This window comes from Lissotriton helveticus, chromosome 2_2 (genome assembly GCF_964261635.1).
Source record: "Lissotriton helveticus chromosome 2_2, aLisHel1.1, whole genome shotgun sequence".
Lineage (NCBI taxonomy): Eukaryota > Metazoa > Chordata > Amphibia > Caudata > Salamandridae > Lissotriton > Lissotriton helveticus.
The window spans coordinates 468,786,288-468,809,301 of record NC_136060.1 but is presented as its reverse complement, the minus strand read 5'-3'; the positions used below and the strand labels follow the sequence as shown (position 1 = coordinate 468,809,301).

General features: G+C 43.4%; 2 protein-coding genes and 1 long non-coding RNA gene across 4 annotated transcripts in view; 2 read left to right on the top strand and 1 right to left on the bottom strand.

The window, feature by feature from the left end:
• LOC144821544 (uncharacterized) overlaps positions 1-3,928 on the bottom strand; it is a 359,946-nt gene extending 356,018 nt beyond the window's left edge. For both annotated transcript variants that reach the window (XR_013608379.1, XR_013608378.1), the window contains exon 1: positions 3,772-3,928. This is a non-coding gene — a long non-coding RNA (uncharacterized LOC144821544). The remainder of the gene's footprint in view (positions 1-3,771) is intronic.
• SLC4A11 (solute carrier family 4 member 11) overlaps positions 1-23,014 on the top strand; it is a 1,943,806-nt gene that overhangs the window by 911,811 nt on the left and 1,008,981 nt on the right. The window contains exon 3 of the mRNA XM_078678714.1: positions 9,925-9,975. Within this exon, the coding sequence (XP_078534840.1) occupies positions 9,925-9,975 (51 nt within the window). The remainder of the gene's footprint in view (positions 1-9,924; positions 9,976-23,014) is intronic.
• LOC144821543 (uncharacterized) overlaps positions 1-23,014 on the top strand; it is a 1,076,254-nt gene that overhangs the window by 1,013,569 nt on the left and 39,671 nt on the right. The window lies entirely within an intron of this gene.

Below are 23,014 nucleotides of genomic sequence, written 5' to 3'. Positions count from 1 at the left end.
CATGTATTGCCTGTTTGTGTATAACAAATGCTAAGCACTGCCCTCTGATCCTAACTATTCGCCCACACTACCAAAAAAGAGCATTAGTATGATCTACTTGTGGCTCTGTAAAGCCTCTGAGGATCTACTTGACTCTGTGCACACTATAACTTCTTTAGGTATACTACATACAGAGCCAGCTTCCTACATATGGCATTCCACTGTGCCACCCACTCTACTCTTCAGCACTGCACTTTATGCCATTGCACTCTACTCAATGCCACTGCACTCTACCCTGCTCTGAAACAATCTACTCTGACACTGCACTCAGCGTCACTTTGCTTTACGGCACTGCACTCTGCCAAGGCACTAATCTGCACTGCTGAACTCCAAACCACTGCTCTGTGCCATTCTGCGCCACTCTACTCTATTGGCACTCTAAACCACTGCACTCTGACACTCTACTCTGCAAAACTGCACTCTGCGCCACTGAACTCTACACTACTGCGTTCCATGCCAATGCACTCTGCACCGCTCTAAGCCTCTGCACTGTATGCTATTCTACGCCACTGCACTCTACTATGCACCAGTCTAATGTACACCACTGAATTCTACTACACTGAACTCTACAACTCAACACTACTCTACTGTACGCCACTACACTCTACACTAATGCTCTCTTCGATACTGCACTCTACGCCACTGAACTGTACACCACTCTAATCTACACAGGGATGGAAAATTCCTATAGCCCGACGCCCTGGACATATTGTTTGGGGTCAAGGGCAACAAGTTTTAATCTGTATTTTGTCCTTGGGACAAGTAGGCCCAACCCCCTGCAGCACAAACCCTTTGGCTGCCAGTTTGCAGTAGCCCATTAAGGGCCAGGGAAGGGCACTGCCTGAAGTTAAGTTATTACTTGTGTGCCTATGTTAATGCTGTTCAAACTTGTATTTATGGTTCATTAATTGAAAGCCTTTTCTATTAGGGTGATCGCTCTAAGTAAATGTAAGTTCTGATCGCACAACTGACAGTGGTTACAGTATAAAAATGTGTACTCACGGTTTCAAAGTTTAGCAATATGAGGCTATGCATAATGCTCCCAGAATGCTCTCTGATTAGATGCAAATATTTTCAGAAGCTTGAGAGCAAGATTAATGATTTTGCTTTCAATATAAAATGTTCCTAAAAAAATTAAAGTAGGAAAAAAAAACATTTTGCTAAACTGAAATTTCAGGTACCGTTTCTTTGCAGCATCATTTAGTAAAATGTGTTGCATGCTAGTATTTCGCAAAAATATTCATATTGGAAAATCAGTGTAACCAGTTTCAATAAGATTATGAGAAACAAAAATAAACAAGCATTGGCAAAGCCAGTCAATTTGAAATTAGTGATCAGCTTTTTCGTTTTGCCAATATGTGACTTGTTTTGGCATTGTTTTTGTAAAGCCTACTTGATGTGAGAGCTGCCAGGCCCTCACCATTATAACAAACATTGGTAAAAGCAAAAACAAATTGGTAGAAAAAAAGCACACACTGCCACATTAATTACTGCCACTGAACAAAACTACTTTGTGTGCCAATATACTCCTTGTGAAAGAGCTTAATGCCGTCACTCACAGTGAAGCCAGCCGATGCACAGAGAGGGAGAGAGAATTCTAACAAACACAAAAGGTTGCGGTTAACGCCAGACCAAATTAGGGGCCCTATTATTAAAGAAAGTCTCAAAAGTGCACCCTTGGTATATTTCCTTGCATTAAGTGCAGCTGTATGGCTTTCGTGAATTTACAAGAATTTTTAGAAGTAGGGCTAGAAATGTACTCCTGGAAAATATTTGTGAACTGCAGTTTATCATGAGCAAATGTGCATGTGTAGATTTGTTCATGCGAAAACCCAAGTGTTTTCAAGGTCATATTCCCATCAACCACTTTTTTCCCAACTCTGGAAGAAGGTTTACGCCTGTAATTGTCAGGAGTAAATTTCAAACATTTCTCAGTATGGGAAAAGATTAGAGAAGAGTTGTTGGAAACCCTTAAAACATGCAAGTTAGTAGATTTGCACAGACTTAAAGGGCATTCCAACCCTGGAATTATTGCTTACCACTACCTTCAGTCCCAGTATGTAGATTAGCAGAAATGTGGCAACATAAAGGGATTGCGAGTATTCAAAAACTACTGTGGTATGAGCCCTGGCTTAATCAGAGAGGCTATATAAGAGCTCTTATATAATGAGATTGCTGCCATAATTTGTCGCCGAACCACATGGAACCAAAGTAACACGTGGATTTTGTTACAGGACAAGTAGATTTATGAAGCAACTTGCCCCATGGACAAGTAGATATTTTAATAAATTCCACACCCCTGCTACACTACTGCACTCTACTCTGCATCACTCCACTCTATATCAATGCACTCTGCAGCACTCCACTCTATACCACTGCACTCTGCAGCATTCCACTCTATGGAAAGTATACTCAACACCACTCTATCCCACTCTACTCTGCATCACTGCACTCTATGCCGCTGCATTGTACACCGCTGAATTCTATGCCGCTACACTCTCCACCATACTCGGCGACACACTATACCAGTTCACTCTATGCAACTCCACTCTTTGCCATTCCACTCTACGATCCTCCACGCCACTCATTTTCAGCCATATTGAACAGCAGCCATGCTGGTGTACAACATAACACATTGGCAAATCCTCTTGTGTAGGCGACACCTCTTGGCTTTGCCAATGATCGTTATTGGTGACATGTATCATTCCACTACCTGCATTCAGTGAATTACTTTCTTTTTATATTTTTTTTTGTATTCAGCGAACTATGATGAACTCAAAAGGAAAGCCATACGTTGTTTTTTCAGAGCGATATTTCATTTGTAATTCCCAGTTTTGTTTCGCATACATGCCAACAGAATCCACTGGTATGGATGATTAACAATTTTTGAAGCCAAAAACTGCTTTTTTGTAGCTAGCTCTTGCTTAAAATTGCTTCTGTTTAAATAAGTCCACGGGGAAAAATACATTCCTCCGATTTTTCTTCAGTCCCCCACCTTCTTATTCTAAAACGTCATGTAACGGTGGGTATATTCATAAGTGGGCCGGGTCTCACCGGTGCTGAGCATCGGCAGTTTTTTTTTAAAGGCGCCTCGAAACAGGTCTCTATCGGGCTCTGTTTTGTGCCATGGCACAGGCGGTCAGTTTTTTTTTCCGGACTGCAGTTTGCTGTCACTGCAGTCTGGAAAAAAGTGCCAGGGCCCAAAACAGCCCGCTAGAGACCCGTTCCGAGACAGCAGGCACATTGATGTGCGCTGCTCACTTCTCACTAGTGGAGAAGTTACGGCATGTCGTCGTGCAAGGTTAGCGTTGTGGGGTAAGAGAAATCCTTTAAAGAGTCATTTTCTTTATGGATTTCCCTTCTCTTTCTGAAACGCAAGAGCAGCAACATTGTGGTAGGGTCACCAGGGCTTTAATTGGAATCTTTTTCAATGTTCTATGCAACAAGCCATAGTTGCAGTTTGTTTGTTATGCAACTAATAACCCTTGACAAAGCCATTAGTCCTTACTTGTAGGTATGATGTTACTTGTTGTAGCACATATCTGAATGCAATGACAGAAATAGCAAAATACAAGTGGGGCTGCACACTATGAAAAACACAGATTTTTAGCGTAAATGTTTTAAAGCCACGCCCCTAATTACACTGGCCACGCCCCTTTGAGAGACCCCCCCCCCCAGCCCTGGGTATATTGACAAACAAATTAATTATGTAAGAAAATAACGGCAGGGCACCTGCTGAACTCTAGATTGCGGGGTACAGTGTGAAGGGACACAGGCCACGAAGGTCTGAGGACGAACAGGACACCAACGGTCTCCAAGATGGGGCTGTCCTTGGGCCCTTACGTCGCGCACGCGGCTGCTCTAACGGTCTCCAGGAAGGGACGGTTTCGTCACGTGATACAGCGCCGGCGCGCGCCTGGGGCCCTGACGGTGCGCACGCGGCTCCTCTCGCGCCGGCGCGCTCCTGGGGGCCCTGACGGTGCGCACGCGGCTCCTTTCCCGCCTGCACGCGCGAGGGCCCGGTGACGCACTTCGCTTTGAAGCCGCATCACCTCAGCCAGCTGGGCCTGGTCCACGACCCCTGCCCCCCCGTGGATACCGCCGCACCCGTGTGGGATCGCGGGGATGGGTGGCACCGGGGCACGCACCAACAGACTCCTTGCGGCACTAGCTCACGCCTCTCGGGCGGCCGCTGCCCTGCCTACGACAACCCCGCGCCCGGGTACAAGCGCTGTGAGGAGAGCAGGTGAACCGTTGGTCGGACTTTCTGCTAAGGCTTGGAGATAGCGCTCCAGTGCCGAAACCGAGGGGTGCAACCCCCACCCCCTTCTGCAGGAAGCCAAGTCTCCAGCTTGCTTATGCGCGACACTTCTGGATTTATTGTGTGCTTATTGTGTCTGCATTTATTTACTGTGTGCTTGTGTCATTTTAGGGCTTGTGTGTGACCCTTTGAGTGGCCATATGAGCGTCATTTAAAAACGAGTACTCCCAGGTTTTAAGGTTAGGTTCATAACTTAACCTCTTTAGAGAATAGCAATAGTTTTTGAGGGGAAGGTGAGCTCGCTAGGGGATTGAACGGTACATTTGAACAAGAAAAGGCTAGAGAGCGAGGTAGTTCAAAGACATCTGGTTTAGACAGGAGAGGACAGGCAATACAATGGCCAGGCTAGCTTCCTCAGGGTCACAAAGTATCAGCACACTTTTAAATAAGGATGCCCAACGTAGAGATCCTAAGTGTATGGGGCATACTAAGTAGATTAGGTGAGTGGAAGTCTTGCATCTGAATCTATAGTGTGTAACATGTTCAGGGATGTCTTAAGGATTTTGGAGACCCTGGGCCAAACGTATTTCGGGGGCCCCTGTCAGGAACAGATTTGAAATTATGATCCAGTTACACCTCTTTCATATACCCTCTTTGGCCAAGTCACTGATCCAAAATCAAAATGTGTGTACATCTAATGTTCTGGGATATTAATGTGGTTTTCAATATTGTAACCCAGCGCCAGCTCGCTAATATTACTGCAAATAATCTCTGTGCCCCCCTTTCATGCGAGGACCTGTTTTGATCAAGAAGAAACTTTTTTATGGATGTTGCATGAAACATAAACACAACATTTGTCTGAAAAATGTCTGCAATAAACTCACACATTCCCCTCATTAAAAATAAACGAAAGGAAAATACTATTTACAACAATCTGTTTAAGAATTATTTAAGTTCATCAGGGCAAGACCCTCTCGGGCCCCCCTTCCCCCAGGAAGGCTGGGGCCCTGGGCCAGAGCCCACTTTGCCCATGCCTTAAAACGTCTCTGAACATGTTCTCTTAGACTGAAACTCTGTCTTTGGAAGAGTCATCCCAGTACTACGTGCTCTTGTTTTACCACTTTAGGTCAAACAGATGTGTTAAAATCAAACGGAACAACGTTTGTGCTGGCAGACGTTTTGTTGGAGCCTAGCATTTATTTTAGGCACTGAACTTGCTGCTTAACATACATGCATTGGTCTAGGGACCTATCAGAACCTGCCAACAAAGAGCGCACAGATACTGTAGGTCCATAAGCCAATACCGCAGCTTTCAAAGGCAAAATACAAGAACAGAGATGGATTTTCAAATGCACTTTTCTGTAAGAGGCGTTTTCAAAAAAATTACCTTCAGTGTCTGAGTGGTACTCAGAATGCTGTATGTGCTGGGAGCACTGATTTCAGACATCTTTTATAGTCCGCGCACCCTGAAAGACATTCTCGAACTAGAAGTCTCTGTATTGATATGTTCAAGGAAGCTTGTCTTTCTTATGACATATACGCCTACTTTTCTTTGAAAAACCAAACCAATATTAATCACTGAGCACATAAGCTATTTAGATAGGTTTCGTTTTTATATAGAAATAAAGATAGAAAATCACTGGAAGTTTGGAATCTTTTTGATTCTATAAACGTTTGTGTTTATTTCTGATTGACTTAGTGGTCTCAACAGAATTAATAATTCTGTGTAGTGTCTGTTCGAAGCATGAGGCTCTGCGTTAACGAGTTATGGCTGAAGGCCCCTGTATATAGATAAAATTGTCAGAGAAGGAACTGGCCTGCAGATAAATCAAGAACCAGGCTACCACTATGGGTAACCAATCTGAGTCAGACATCGACTCCTTGAAGTTGGAGGAGGCAGAAACCACTCCTTGAAATTGGAGGAGGCAGTAACAACTCTTCCGATTGATGGCCTTCAGCCACATCAGTGCCCCGGCAGTTACCCGGACGTGCATGTTCTCTCAAGCCTGAGTAGATCACGGAGGCCCCAGTAGCTAAATGCTGTTGATCATAGGCACAAATAAGGGGTTGCTGACATTTTTCACGTGCTGTGAATCTCAAGTAAAAGTGTGGAGGGGGGTGGGGGGAGCTCCAGGAGCACAGTATGCTGAATTTTATAGTGTCAATGCAGCATTGAGAGGGCTTTGACTCAAATGCATGTAACGCCTCATACCTGACACTTAGCAGATCTGGGGGCATGGCATCTAGCTTGTGTACAGTTGCTGAAATGTAAATTGCTTATTTCAATTACTACATGTAAACATTTGTCTAAAACAGATATTTTTTCCAATTCACACTGATAGTGACAAAACTGTGCCCACCTCCTACCATGAACTCTTGGAATATTTGTTTTCTTGCACCCATCACAGATTTGCAGAATTTTCTTTTTCTCAGATTTATGGCATTGGGAACAATATAAAACCCCAAATAGGCCAAATTTGAGTGATTGAAGCAGGTTGTTCATTAAATAAATACAAAAATCAGTAATAAAAAAGTGCAGGGAAAGTTATAATGGTTTAGGTCAAGGAGAACCAAACTCCTTGGAGTCCAAGGTGAGATTGAATCATTTCAAACAAGTGGAGCCACCGGCTGCAGAGAACCAATATCCAGATTTATAGCATACCCCTGCAATACTGATTACACACCAATATTGAACAGTAATTTTCTTTGTAAAAGTGTTGGGCAACCGTGCAACAAAACCTGCTGTTTAACAAATCTTTGGATTTTTTTCACGTTTTCGAAAGAATAGTGCTCAGGATTTCCTGGAGGGCTAGGGCTTGCCTTCCAATAATTTCCTTCCAATGTATTTAAAGCTCACTTTGGCAGTAATAATAATTTGATGAATATAATATTTAAATAAAAATGTAGAACGTGGTATAATTTTCCAGCCTATGCAGAAGGTTTTGAGCGACTAAACCCCAGGAAAATGTCTTTAGATTTACTTGAAAATGATGATTTTAAAGCAGTGGGCCCCAAACACTGACACCAACCACTTTACAGAAAGCTTGTGCCGTCGCACAGAGGACATTTAATGAAAGGGGTTAAACAAATGGCATTTTGAAGCTTTTTGAGCTAGCATCACTGGTAAAAAGCAAGCCAAAAATATAAATGGGGAGTCTTGACACTTGCATTATACACCTTGTCCCTACCTCCTCATCTCGCCCTTAGTCTGTCTTTCTGCCTGTAGTCACACAGCTGCATCACATTCTGTTGGTCTCCCCTCACCTGACTTTAGCTCAATATTAAACATGGATAATTCACAGTTGCTTCCATAAATGAGTATGATGAGCTGAGGCTCAAAATTCATAGGAGGTTTGAATTTAAAGGCAGTAGAATCCTTGTGTAATCAAGCAAATTTAATCACGAGTTTTGTGTTAAAAAAATAAGTGAATGATTAATGAACGATTAACTAAATTAATGTTGATTAAGATGTTATTAAAGTTTACAAACTATTTCTAGTAGCAGAACTTGAGTGTACAAAAATGTAACAGAATACTGTGATACCCAGGCTTTTGCTGAGCATCCAGCTCAATCCTTTTCTTTTGTTGCGACAGTGGTCCTTGAAATTAATAGTAGGGTCACCCTTCAACAAACGTCTCCTCCAAGAGGCAGCGGGTTGTTCCATAGGCAGCTCGAACAGCAAATCAGGAAGCACATGAATCGTAGCACTAGAACATCTGAATGTAAAGGGATGAATCCAGAAAGGAGAGAATAGGCAATGCTAATTGGCAAATTCAGGTAGATTCCTCGAATTTCGGCGTTATGAAGTCTAGGTACAAGAAGCTGCACGAACAGAGATGTATTGTCACCTGTGACCACCCTAAATTTTTGCGTGACATAGTACATTTGCTTGAACACCAGGGCGATCGGAAACCGTTCTGAATCTCCACGTGCCCCTCCATTTGGCTGCATTGATCCAGCTCACATTGGGGGGAAAAGTAGAATACTTCGGCCTAAGTGCAGTAACTGCCCCTTCGTGGCTGCCCATTGCAGGATCAGTTGGCATGAAGTCTGTTCGTATATACTTAGTTGCACAGTGTTTCATCCTTTTTCTGTTAATGCTTCTTCCTCTTGGGCAGACTCATCACCCACTTCGTTCAGGCTGAGAAAGGGCAATATAATCTTTCCATAGAAAGGCCTCAATCAGTCTATGCAGGTTAGTCTCCATGGCAGTTACTTGCCAACCCATCCAACAGGTGCTAGATGCCCTCTAAGAAGTTATTGATTTACACTTTAGAGGTGGAACTTTACATTTTGATTGATATTCAGTAACTTACTGATCCAAAAGATAAAATGATACATTAGTGCAAAACGTATAGATTGTAAATCTGTAGTAAGTTGTGGTTAGTCTGTGTAGATGTCCAAAACATCATGGGACACACATTGTTGTACTATGAAAGTACTTCAGTTCTAAGTGTAATGTGTGTAAGAGTTTTGACAGTGCAACTTGAAAACAGAATAAGCTTAAAGTCTATCACAGGAGTTTTATTAATCGCTATCATACCTACTTTTGAACACTTTCCACACCACCTTATAGTTGCGTTTTACACCCGAAATGTTATTTTCATACAATTCGATTTTAATGTATATTGTATCTTCTATCAATTTCAACTAATTTCATCTTACATAGTATAGACCCGTAATTGTATCAACAATATGAACATGAGACATCGGTTACCTTACCGCCGCCTTACACAAAAAATCCTATTGTATTGACTGGCAGGATTTCAGGGATTTTACTTTGCCTTTAGCTCAACAAGTATTCATGCTGCAAGTAAATAAAATGTGGGTATATTATGGACCATGTGTGTACAATACGTTTCTTCGTTTTTGTTAAACCAGTTTTATTGAGTTTTTTGTTGTACATGCATGTACAAAGATGCAGTACAGTAATTGTCCTAAATATTACGAATAATGCCTGTGAAAAGAATCAGCTAAGTTATGAAAGTACGTGGTGGGTACTGTATAACACTAGTAGAATGATGCATGTTGGTATGTAGTAATGAGTTTAGTCTACAAGATGTAGAGCATTAGAAATAGTGAAAGGGAAAAAATCTAAAACGCAGAACATGTTTAAAAAAAAAAGTAAAAGTGGCAGACCTATTCCTGTTGGGTAAAGAGTTTAAGTTGGGAACAAGCCATAGGACGCTGTTTTCTTAGTTTGAATGAAACTGTAATCAAGTGATTTAGAGGGGTGGTGGTTGAGGTTTCCACAGGACTGGAGCAGAATCCTAGTTCACTAGGATTCGTGGTTGTAGAACCACGTGGCAAAGCACCTGTGCAAGTCCAAGAACACGCCTGCAAATAATATGTCCTTACTGCCAGCTGCACTTTGGAGATATTGCTGGGGTGATAATTTGACAACAGTCGTAACCTAGTGGTTAATTTATTATTCGTTATTTTATTTATTTAGATTTATTAAATTTGCTCTCCGTATTGTATGGTGTTTGGACCTGTAGGGACCTTTTAAGAAATCAATGTGGACTAGCACTGACGTAGTCTAGTTAAATATTTTCAATTTTGCATGCAAATATGTTTTTGCAGTTTGAGATTTTGGATTTAAAGCTCAACATTTTCTTTTTCAGATAGCCCTCCTGCAGCGATGTCCAGGAATGGATATTTTTTTGAGGAGACAGGCAAGTTTTGATTTATTGCTATATCAAATTCTTTTCCCAGTAATATGGAACCTGTATGTCATGTAAAATTCTCTGTTTTCTATAAGTACCAAGTACTAAAAGTGCTAATAAATATAGTCCTGCGTGAATATTATATTTGGAACGTCTGTTTACTCTTGTAACGTCAGGTTTGTTAGCTGTTAGATTAGTTTTGTTTAATGGTAGTTAAGTGAAATATTATTGTTACTGTAGGAAGGTGGATACCAGACTATGGTTACCCCAGATTTTTTGCCTAGTGTTAAGCTGGTTTTCGACTGAGTTGGCCTGGGATCCTGCTAATCAGGGCCCCAGGCTATCTGCTCTCACTGTAAAATGGACTCCATGTATTTTAGGTACATCTCCAATTGGATCTTGGGTCACCTTATGAGCCCCTGTATAGTGTACCATAGTTACCCAGGGCATAGGTGCATCCAAGGCCTACCAGGGGCTGCAGCATATCTTATGCCACCCCTGGCTGGCCATCCAAACTGACACAACTGGCTGATCACTCAGCTGGGGCAAGGTCGTGTAATCACCCCTTGCTTAGGTATAATATTCCTATGCCTACCATTCTATATAGACACATATACCTATAATTCACTCCTATGGCAGGCCTTAACAATCCTGAAGGCAGAGTGCTTTGTTTTATGTGAGATGAGGCTCTAGCATGAGCTGAGCCTGTCTGCAGCTTTCGGAACCATGCCCTTTTAGCTGTTCTATGATATAGCCATACCATATACTCTTGAGTGCATTATAATCCTCGCGGTTAAATGCTAACTCTGGTTTGGCTTTATCAAAACATGTTGTGTAAGTTGTCATACGCTTTGGAATACTACCCCCTCGCCAGTTCTGGCGACGGGGGTAGCATTCCACCCTTCTAGAGGGAGAAGACATGTTGTTCCTGTTAATCCCGGTTAAAGTTAACCAGAGCCTCCGAATCACAAAATGGATGCTGCTGCCACAGACACAAGTCTGACCTCCTGTTGCTGGGAGTCCTTCCAGCGAGGGAAGCTTGGACAATAGGTTTCCTGTCTTGGGAGGTGCTAGCACCACCCCAGACAGGCCATAGTGTATTGGGGCAGGGAGGGCTGAATGAAATGAGACACTGCCTGGGGTACACAAGGTGTCCCATGCATAGCCCGGTTCAAACCAGTTGCTGGGGCATTCCAGCCCCAGCTCTGGTGCGAAACTGGACAAAGGGAAAGGGGTGTAACCACACCCTTCCCTGGTCCCACCCATAGGAGGGACCTAGCAGGTAATCTAGCCCCTCAGATTGGTATATAGGTAGGAGCTGAGTCAAGAGACTTTAGATTTATCCTGAACTGAAACTTGAAACCAAACTCTGGACCTTCGACCTTCGACATTCTACTGCAACTAGAAGACTGCAGAATCTCCCTTGTGGTCAAGGAGTGACCACCCTGTGCAAACAGGCACCATCCAGCGATCTGCGGTTTACTTTGTCGACGCTCCCGCCGGAGCCCGAGCACAGAGTCCGACAAGAGCCAGACCAGAAATTTAAATAAATTGCTTCACTTAACTTAAACTTTTCAGCAACGTGTGAGAGGAATATTTCCTGGAGTTCATGTTTCTCTGAAAGTCCAATCTGTGCCGTTGCTAGTATTTCATGCAATCCTGTCCTTATGACAATTGATAAGGTGATGCAAAACATGGCTTGATCCCATATAGTCTGGGCTCTCAGTTGGGTCCCTATCTGGCTTCAAAATAAGCATTCTGGCAAACTAAATCAAAGTAACTGCATGGAATGTTATGAAATAGACTTTTAAGAGTGGAACCATCAACACATTGCTAAAGGCCTTGTAAAAAGGAGCAGAAAAAGGTTCAAGCAATGTGCTTACATTATCTGGGCTGTTTATCCTCGAGGTCTACGCCAAAGAAGTGAACAACAGTTCGAAATGTGTCCTGTTTAGAAGAGGCATTACCCTGTAAGCTAAAGAGAAGTGCATCATGAAGGCTTTTTTAATGTGGCCATCACTAAAACGTATAGCTCCATCACAGTGCCATATTTGGCAGATATGGCTTTTAGATTTGGTCTTATTTTTAGTTAATATTATCGGTCAGGCTTAACACATTTGTTATACTAGTTTGCTATGTAGACTAATGATTTGTGGATCCCATCCTTCATTAGCAGACATTCTAGCTAACCTTTGGCTGTGTGAAGCGTCATTCTGCATGAGTAATCACTTTCATGCTGGTGCTCAAGTTCTAAAAAATCTCCTTGCTAAGTCTTCGCTTAATTGTCACTGGGTATGATTAAAATGTACTGTATTTACTATCCGCTCCACCTAAATGACCGCTTTTATGACTTCCCAATGTCCCAAGAGATTGCTTGTTCGGTGTTTTCTAAATAATAGTATCAAATGACTTAGGCTATCAATGAACACAAGACTGTTACTAAACACAACCTCAATCATTGTCCCTGCGACTGAGGGGACATGGGAGTGTCAGAGGGTGGGGCTTTCTTGAAGGTAGGTCTTTCCAGGTCTTTGAATATGCTATCTCAGAACATATGCCCCTCAGCTGTGAAGTCCCACAGGGGTCCTCCCTGAGCACCTTGTTATTTAATGTTTATATGAGCCCTTTAGCAGAGATAGTGAGGCCTTTTGGAGTTCAGATTGTGACCTAAGCCGATGAGACACAGCTTGTTGTTTCTCTCAACCACTTTGATAATGGTTTAGGCCTGTGTTTGGAGATGGTGGGTATCTGGATGGAACGTTCATATCTGAAATCGAATGGGGCCAAGTCGGAGCTGATGCTCCTAGGTAACCCTCCTGTTGCCAGTCTGTCTTGTTCCAGCCCCCATCCCTAAGGAGTAGATCTAAACTCTGGGCATTTGGCTTAACTGTAACTTGGTCTTTAAGGAGCAGGCTTGGAAGGTGGCAGCTAGCTGTTATGGAATCCTTAGGATGTTACGAAAAATTCTCCACCTTTTACCTTTCTCTGCCAGAAGACTTATGGTCCAGGCACTGATCTGGTCTCGCCTGGACTATGCAAATGCTCTCTATTTTGGAGCACCACATGAAACTATTACCAAACTACAGATTGTACAAAACTGTGCAGCGCGTATGCTCCTGCGGATTCTGAATTGCCAATCAGCGAAGCCAGCTCTTTCAACTCTCCACTGGCTTCCCATAGAGGAGAGAATGAAGTTTAAGGCTCTCTGTATTGTACACAAGACATTGGCAGGAAGGGACCCCCTATTATTTGGTCCATCATTCTGCCTTATTCTTCGAACAGGGGCCTGCGTTTGGATATTCGTCGTCTGGTTGTAGTGACTAAAATCAGAAAGGCAAGAAGTGGAGGAAGTCTTTTCCCTATAATGCCTCCAGGTTATGGAACACACTCCCCCTCCATATCCGTCTTGAATCTAACCATCCGACCTTTCGGAAATCACTTAAAACACTGCTTTTTCCCTAATGCTGCTGTAGACATTTTGGATGTGCTGCTACTAGCGCTGGGATTTCCTCTGGTAGCTAAGCGCTCAATAAATGTTATGTTCATTCATTCATTATCCATAGTCTTTTGTGCTAAGTGAATAAATAAGTGCAGTTCAATTCGAGGGTTACTAGAAAGTGGTCCACACTGATTTGTAACCATATTTCAACAGATACAATGTTCTGTCAAATCGATCTTTGGAGCAGTAAAAAGTCAATTCTTAAATCTATTCTATGGTCATTCGAGTAGAACATGTAATCTTTCGCCCAGTGCAGGGATCACTGTTTCTAATGGGTGTAAATCTTGTATTGCTGCAGTAAGCGCCAGTGGTGGGCCCCTATTGCCATATCTTGAGGAGCAGCGGTCCAGGATGGGGTCAAGTGCTGCGTAAAATTTCAGCCAACAGTCTATCTCTCAGTTAAAGAGGCAATATAGTCAAAGGTGAAGTACATACTTTTTCTCTATCGTTGACCAATGAAGAGAAAAGAGTCTGAAAACTTCGCCCAATTTGCTATGAATTTCTGTTGCCCTGCCCTCTTAGTCTGTTTGGATTCCCTATTAACATTGAGACCTCAGCTTATGAGAGCTACTCCTTTGGTTTTTGCCAGGACATTGGAGTGAAACTGCAGGGAACCAATACAGTTTCAGATTGTAACATATCCTCATTTATATAATAAGTGTGCGTCTCATAGGAGTGCAAAATCCTAGTGTGCCAGCATAGAAGTGGTCTTCTCTTTGAAGGCTAATTGAGACTTGGAACATTCTGAGAAATCAGTTTAAGAGGCCTTTGCCTCATTCAGTCCGGTCATATGTATGGTTTTCATTTTAGTGGACTGTACATGTGTTCTCCCCCTCAAGAATTGCACACCTGATTTGAGGTCTATGCTTTTTATCCACAGGAAATATTATCTCCCATGGTGAAGTGTTTCCCATAGAGTGTATGCTCTTGGGCGAACCAGGGAATGATTGGGTTAGTGAAGTAAGGCTATGTATGTGATGTAGATTTTCTTGGGTTAACTTTGGAATAATGGAGGACGTCTATGGAATACGTGCTAGCAAATAGGACTGAGACCAGCCTCCTCCTACCCCAAATACTTCACAGGGCGCTAAATATTCTATGTAAAGGGCTACATGGCACTGGTTCGAGAAATGCATGAAAACACAAGGAGAAAATGTAATACCAGTGGAGCTATGAAGAAGAAATCTGGCTTTTCTGCCTTTTCTTTTTATCAACCTTATTTTTGACTGGTATTAGGTATCTGTGTCCTGTGACACTATCGTACAATGGCACAGTACATGTGTTGTAGCCCTAAAATAGTATCAGTAAAATCGGTTTCACTCAATTGGTCTATTTAGTTTCCCTGTAAGATCATTGTAGATGGCACAGAAATTGCACAGTTGATGTGAAATTAAAATGTGTGGACTGCAGTGTATATTTACACCACTTAGATATGACAGGATATACATGGCAAGGAAAAGTGCTTTATATATTAGTCACCCATGAAATGACTAATATATATACTATAGCTTCGTACCCCACATGGCTTAAAAAATGGCTTAGTTTATATTTGAAATAGTTGCCCTCGCAGTGAATGAAGTCCTAAAAGATTTTCACTTCTGGAGGTTAAGGGTCGATTTTCCACAGACAGGCCTAGGGAAGATCGAAATCTATTTCTCTTGGGAGAATGTTTGAAAAATAATTTGAAGTTGTAAGTATCAGTTTTAAAAATCAGATTCAATGGTGAAAACAGATATTTGATAACTTTAATGTAAAAGTATTTTGTGAACATTTTTACTCTGTACTGCCCAAGCCAAAACTGGCTTGGGCCAGTTTTACAAATATATGTTGGTGGATGGGGTTATACCATTGTCAGGCAACGACTTGGTAATTTCAATTATGCAGTATATACTGGATGAGTAAGCCTCACCCACACTTTTGTGGTATGTTCCATCATAAGCAAACTTATCCACCCTGTTGAAATGATACTATCAGGGCGGACTCTACTTCAGTACGAGGGAGTTCTTCATAGGAAATATACTGGATAATGGAGAGATTAGATAATTATAAAAATACCTTGAGGTAAATCCAGAGGAATTAAATGTATTGGTGGGTACCTCTGGTATGAATAAAAGAAAATGTATAAATGGATAAATTGTGTGAAGGCCCAATAATCCTTAACCGTATCAATATATTTCAGCCTGTTTAAGTTCTAAAGTTCTCCATTTTTATAATTGCTTTGTCAGTGTAATCCCACTTTTGGAAGCTGTGATTTGTTTTTGTTGATCAGGAGTCACTGGGAGGATTGTCTGCTTGGAACTCAGAAATGTTTAGTGTCTGGTCACCAACCAGGCCAAGCACCACATTACGAGGTATTCTTGGACCTTCACTAGAGAAGCAACCATTCCCTTGATTAACTCATGGAAGCACACCTAGGCATTTTCAAAAGCCAGGCCCTGCTGAGCCTCTGACTAGTGGACTAGTAGACTGGTAGGGCTGTGTGCCAGAAGGTTCTACTCTGCGCCTAGAGCCTGCTCGGCATAACTGAAGGTCATTCTCTAAGGACTCGTGTGGCAGAGTGTGGTCACTATTTGTACCCAGAGCTTAATGGGCAAGGCCAAAGGTTATACCCGGTTGGCTCTGGACAGCAAGGAATTGGGTGATGCGATCAGCTGAAGATCAGACTTTTTTTTCTGCTGGCCACGCTGAAGATGGTTGGCTGATTGTATAGTCTGGCAGGTGGGGGTGACTAATGGTAGGGCCTGACGAAAAGTTTGTCCAAAGTCCATATGCTGCACTAAAGCCATTGTTGTGCTCTCTGGAAATTTGTGAACGATCATTGGTAAATATGCTAACAATCTTCAGTGAGACAGTTACAAAGGCCTACTTTCCAAGGCCTACTGACCATGTCACATCCCTTGAGGGTTTGATGTGTAATTTACCATTCTTGTTAACCCAGCACCTGAAACTGTTCTATGAGCATATTTTCTGTAAGCACTGAAAGAGGTGATCTGTATCCATTGTTCTAATCACATATGTGGGTTACATGAAATTCTACACACCTCCAGCTCTTATGCTTTGACTGAAACCATTTAATGCTATAGAGTCCCTATTATTTTAAAGTGGCACTGTAGGTTCTTGGACATTTGAAAACCGTTTCCGGCCCTGAACTGATTGATTATGAAATCCTTCTTGAGGAAATACCTAAATGTTCATCTCAGAACAGGATAATATGGGTGAGGCTGAACAAATAAGTGTTCATTTGCATGCCTAAGCCCTTAGTACATGCTGCTCTGCGTGTCCCTCAGACTCAATGTACAGGGTTCTCCAAATCCTGTACAGTTATGCTGAGGGTTTTAAAAAGCTGTTTGACTAATTGCAAAACTGTCTCCTAGTTGAGCCTGGTGGCAACAAAAATTACTCTGCGTAATTCATGTACTTTTAGAATATTTGCGCTCACTTGTTAAGTGAAATTCCTCAAATTACCTCATTACACTACTAGCGATTACTCACCATTTGCAGTAAAAATTGACAGCAAAATGCACCATTTGTGGTAGAAATTTACTGCTAACAATAGAACACAAGTGGCTGATGTTCGTGGTTCTTCATTAGGTGTGGGTGTATTTCCTGTTAAAATTGCGTGAAATGACAGATTTGCATTTCGTATAACTACATTAAAGTTTGCCAAAATCAAATATAATTACACAAATTTTTGCTACTCCTAATACGGGAAGCTGATTTAGCTCTATCAAATGTTGGGAATCTCATTTTGCAAGCTGTGATTATTTTTAACATATGTATAACATGTATACTTTTTGCTTAATCTTAGTCCGTGACAGTGAAATGTATTCTAATTTACAACAAGTTATGTTTTACGAAACTTAAGTTGAAAGTTTAGTATCTTGCAAGATTTTTGATAGTATGCGCTTCAACAGTGCCCCCAGTCATTGCACTGATGTAGCAAACATTTCTAGCATGGCAACTTTTGATTGCATATGGTTTTTCAATCAAACATTATGCTGTTTCTAAGTATGTTTTCTCAAGTTAGATTGTAGCATGAATTCTTCAAATACCTTCTTTAATGAATATAGATACCCGGAGGTTCTTCACCTTTGAACATCCCAAGGTGGAGACTGGATCCAGAAACGTTTGCCATAGTTCTATGTCAACAGTAGCTGGCGCTGGCTGCATTTCGGCCCTACTGTAGTCATGATGATGTCATTGGAGCCAAAAAATGTTTTTTTCGTACCTTTTGGCACAGATCTGAGTCTTCTCTCCACCTCATGTGAGAAAAGAAATTTGGAGCAGTGTGGGTAATGTCTCCTCCTAAAACATCAGGGTTCAAGCCCTGTCAAAAATGTGATGGGTACATATTCCATACAACTGACCTGAGAGGTGATTCATTGAGGTGTGATCTCTTACTGAGGATGAACCCAAAGCCTTTAACAGCCACGGCAAACTGATGACCTTAGTCATAGTTGTCACATTAGATCTCTTTCTAGACAAGATCAATGTCCCCTTCCTGGCCCTCTTCATCAAATCTTCAAGGGAAAAACGTTGCCACGAGAAGTTTTCTCCTGGGAGATTCAGATCCAAGTGTAGAATTCCTCCTTGGGCTTCTCTGCAGCCTCAGTCTTTGCAGGAGCCACAGTTGGAGGAGCTGGCTCTTCCCCCAGTCTCGTGGTCACTCATGCATGCTGCACATGACCGCTCTCCAGTTGCGCCTCGGTCGGCAGTGGTTGCAACACATGGGAGATCTGAGAGACTCCATTGCGATCTCCATGGACACTGCAGCAGATTTACTCTGGTCCTTTTGTCCTCTGCTGGCAGTGACCACAGTAGTGACTAACACCTCCATCTTCTGGTGGGTCAATGTATCCTCTGCATCTGGTGATCAGAGGTCTCTGGTCTCTTCAGGAGAAGCAATTACACATCAGTCTGCTAAAGCTGTGGGTGATTCGGCTAGCACTCACGGTCTTCTCATCCCTTCAACGTCTTTTGGGCCAGATGTTAACCGACCATACAACTATTATGTGGTACATTAATAAGCAGGAAAGAGTGGCATCTCACCTGTGTCCAGAGCACTGAAACGGACGCCCGTCCCAGCAGGGGCTATGGATGGTTGGAATTCTCCTGGCTGACTGGCTGACCGGCAGGGCAGACAGCCTCAGCCGATGGCATCTTGCGGATCACAAGTGGCTTCTCCGTCCAGAGGTGGTACTCTCTTCACCCAGTTGGGGATACTGCTTAGAGGGACCTCTTTACCACTTGTGAGAATACCCATAACTGATGTTATGTGGCCTCTGCATCCGTTGCAGGGGGCTGTAGGGAATACTTTAAAATTTAAGTGGAAGCTTTTGCTTCACTATGCCTTTCCTCCCATACCCTTGTGTCCTTGTTCTGAGGAAGAGTTGCCAGGCAAAGCCCAATCCATCGTTATAGCACCAAATTGACAATGTTGCTTAGCTCAGACCACCTGCACCTGTCACTAGACTGTCACTCAGAGAGGATCAACTCTCTCAATCGAAAGAAAAGATTCTGCACCCCAATCTCTTGCCTGTAGATTGCCATGTGTGCTTTCTATCTCCCACCATATGTGGTTGGCCGCTTATCAGCTCATTGACTATCGTCTAAATCAAACTATTCCGGCAGATGGAACAGTACTTCCTCCACCACTACCAATAATACTTCTGCCATCATTACAAGAATTGCAACTAACGAGTAGTGTCAAAGCAAAAAGGTCTGACTTTACTGTGCAGTTTCATAGAGCTATATTTCTCTATGCCTGTGTTTGAAAGCATTGCATGGCTTTGTCAATGCTTCTTAGGTGTTGACCCTACACCAAAGTAAGAAGTGCATACCACCAAAAATCTTTTTTCTGTCTAAGTTGTGGGGATGGGGTGGAAGGTGCTGAAAGTACTCTTTCCCCTCAACAAGCTGTTCTAATGGGATCCAAAATCAGCTGGAACATATACCATTATGGGCCTTGTCTGTGTTGTGAGGTGAGCTTGCATGTCTGGCCTGCTCTGCCAAGTGTATGTATGACATCAAAGGCTAAATAATGAACTGCTAATGGAACTTTTAAATGAATGGTATTCCAGATTTTGACCTCTGCTAGATCTTTGTGACACATTTATCGCATGGCTCAGGAGTGGAATGAACATCCTGTTCCTGAAAGGAAACCATGATAGTGCTGCAGCCCTATTGTTTTTTTGTATGAAAAGGGACCCTATAAAAAGGATTGTGGTTTTGGTCCTAGTGATGAGAGCCTCATTGAATTTCTCCAGTATTAGGGGTGTCTTTCATAGATTCACATGCTTGAATATTCCCCGTCGTCGAAGTGGGAGTCCCACGGTACATAAAGATAGCAATAATGCTAATATATATATATATATATATATATATATATATATATATATATATATATATATATATATATATATATATATATATATATATAAACATAATACATAATAAAATAGAGAAAATACACACTGGAGAAACCTCTATAATGGCTCCTCCATAGGAATACATTATAAAGAGAAAAACTCATTTGTAACATATCAGTGTCATTATGTTAGTCCAAACTGCAGCCAATCAGGCTCAAGCACCCTCTACAACCTTCTCCTCAGAAGCTCCAGTCCTCAGATTTTCTACCGCACGTCGTGTGAAGGGAGTCTCCCTGAGCTCTGCTCAGTTTTCCTTCATTACAACTTTACTACTTCAGTTTTCAAGATGTCAAGTAAGAAGTCTTTGTTCAGGCCTTGCTCTTCCTGTGGGAAACTGCGTTTGTTTGAGAAGGACCCCCACCAAAAGTGTATTTACTGTTTATATCCTGAACACAAGGTGGCTGATTGTAAGTTCTGTAGAACTTTTCCTGCTAAGACTCTCAGAGACAGGGAAGGTCGTCTTCTTTTGTGGTTGAAGCGCCTTCAGGACAAAGACGCAGTTTTGTCAGATGCAGAGAGTTTTCAGTCAGGTCCTTCAACTTCTGCTTCCAAGCGTGGCAGTGTTCAGGAGTTGCCTTCTCCTTTTCTAAAGAAGAAAAAGCTGGCCTTGGCAGTAGCTCCTACTACTGCTGTGACTTCTGTGTCTACGCCCACGAGACCTGGCTCTCAGGCGTCATTTCCAGCCTCTTCGAGTGTTCTAACACTTCAGTCAGCGCGGTCGTCGACGGGCTCGTCGACGACCGTTCCATCCACGAAATTGGCTGCTGTGGCTTCGTCGACGTTTACTATGACGACGACGTCTGCTTCATCGTCGTCGACGACCGTCTCGTCGACGGCCTGCACGTCGACGAGAGTCTCCACCTCCACGGTCTCGTCGACGATTCCTGTGATCTCGACGGCGAAGAAGCTGCCGTCGACGAAGAAAACATCGTCGACGCCTAATGTCCCGTCGACGAGTTCAAAGGTGACGACGATCCCGTCGGCACACAAAACTCCGTCGACCAGTTCGTCGACGACCCCGTCGACGAATGCTTCGTCGACGAAGATCACACCCAAGGATTCGTCGACGAAGTTACCGTCGACGAAGGCTCCGTCGACGGTTGGGGCAAAACACTCGTCGACGAGTACATCTAAAAAATCACCGTTTCCAACAGCTGTGTCTACGTCTTCATCTTCGACGGCTGCTCCAGGGAAAACATCTTCGTTGACTACCTAATCAACGGCGACGGCTCCATCAACGGCAGTCTTGCCTTTACATTCTGGAACGCAGCAGGCAGGCGTAGCATCCACAGGAGCAATGTCTTTCGCCACTATGCCCCTAGTGCCTTTTGACACTTCAACTTCTCCAGTCTTTACGGAGCCTTCCATGAGAGGTTTCCAGGGATCTGCACTTCAGTTGCCACCTCCAAGTCTCCAACCACCTTCGCCAATGTTCGCGACTGACCAGGAAACGGAATCCATTGCGGACGACGATGTTCTTGGTGATGCCCACAGTCCATCGGACTTAATTATTAAGTGTCAGGACTCCAGTTCTGAAGACGGCGAGGAGCAGTACGATGACCAGCAGCAGGAACAATGTATACAGGTTCCAATGGCAACTTTCCCAGTCTCTGGTTTCCAACCTCCAGCATATGCTGGACGACTACAATAGGAGATTTCCTCCAACACCTCAGGGTACGCCGTGCCATACTGCATCTGAGTCTGCGGAGCCTACTCGGCACCAGCACCAACCTTCAGAGCAGATAGCTCTTCCAGAAGGGCCCCGTCAACCCATCCCCACTGTTGTTCATCAAGATGTGGAGGATGAGACAGAGCCAGATAGAGAGGAAGGAGAAGTTCTCCAGGATACGGATGACGACCAAGACCCGGATATGGCCGAATTCGATGACTATCGAACGCAGACGCCCTCTCCTCAGCCGGGCGACTCCGGTGATTCACCTCTGGTTGACATCGCTAGCGTCCATATCTTGATGGATAAAGCGGCAGAACGCTTCAAATTGCCAAGAGCACAGCGAGAGGAAGACTGCTTTCTCTACGATTTTAAAAACAAGCCTTATAAACAGGTCCACACCATACCTATTATCGACTTTGTGTGGAAGGAGGGTTTAAAGATCATGCACGCTCCTAACTCCTTACCTGCTCAACTCCCTTGGCTGGAGAAGAAATATAGGGCACCGACTGGTTCGCCCGCTTGCTTGCTCTCGCATCCTAAGCTGGATTCAGTGGTGACCCAAGCAGCACAACGGCGAGCACGTAACCCTGCAACTCGTATCACTACTCCACCTGATAGAGGGTCGGCGTTTGGATGCGATTGGGAAGAAGTTTTCATCCATGGCGTCTACATCAGTCCGTGCCGTAAATGCATTGGCCAATTTAGGTCGTTTCGACCGACAAATGTGGTCTGACATTTCTGCGTTAGTCTCTTTGATTCAGGAGGCATCTAGAGCGGAAGCGCACCAGATCCTTCAGGATGGCAGGAGGGCCTCAGAAGAGATGATCGACTGTGCTGTGGACGTTGCGGGGACTGGTTTCCGTATCCTTGCCAGTGCTGCGGCTCTCCGACGTCAGGGTTGGTTAAAATCCACGTCGTTTCGGCAAGAGGTCCAGTCGAGGATACTCGACATGCCGTATGACGGCGAGTCTCTCTTCGGCTCTCACGTCGATGAGGCACTAGAATCGATAAAGAAAGACACTGATACGGCAAAATCGCTTGGATCCTTGCAATTCAAAAAGCAGCCCTTTCGTGGCGCACGTGGACGAGGCACTACTTCCAGCACTTTTCGAGGAGGACAGTCCCAGTACCGCCAGTACAATCAAGGAAACCAGCGTTACTCCAACCAACAGTCAAATCGTCAACAGCAATCAAGACCCTATAGAGGCAAAACTACCTATAGGGGCTCCAATACCAAGCGTCAATGACTTTCAAGTTCCGCAAAGAGTTGGAGGGCGAATATCGCAGTTTTATTCCCAGTGGTCCATGATAACATCGGACCAATGGGTATTAGACATTGTACACAGGGGTCATGCCTTGGAGTTTACAGAGATTCCTCCAAATTCTCCACCATCAGGCCCGCCACCTCCACATCTCGAGGAACTACAACATCAGGTGCGTCTTCTAGTG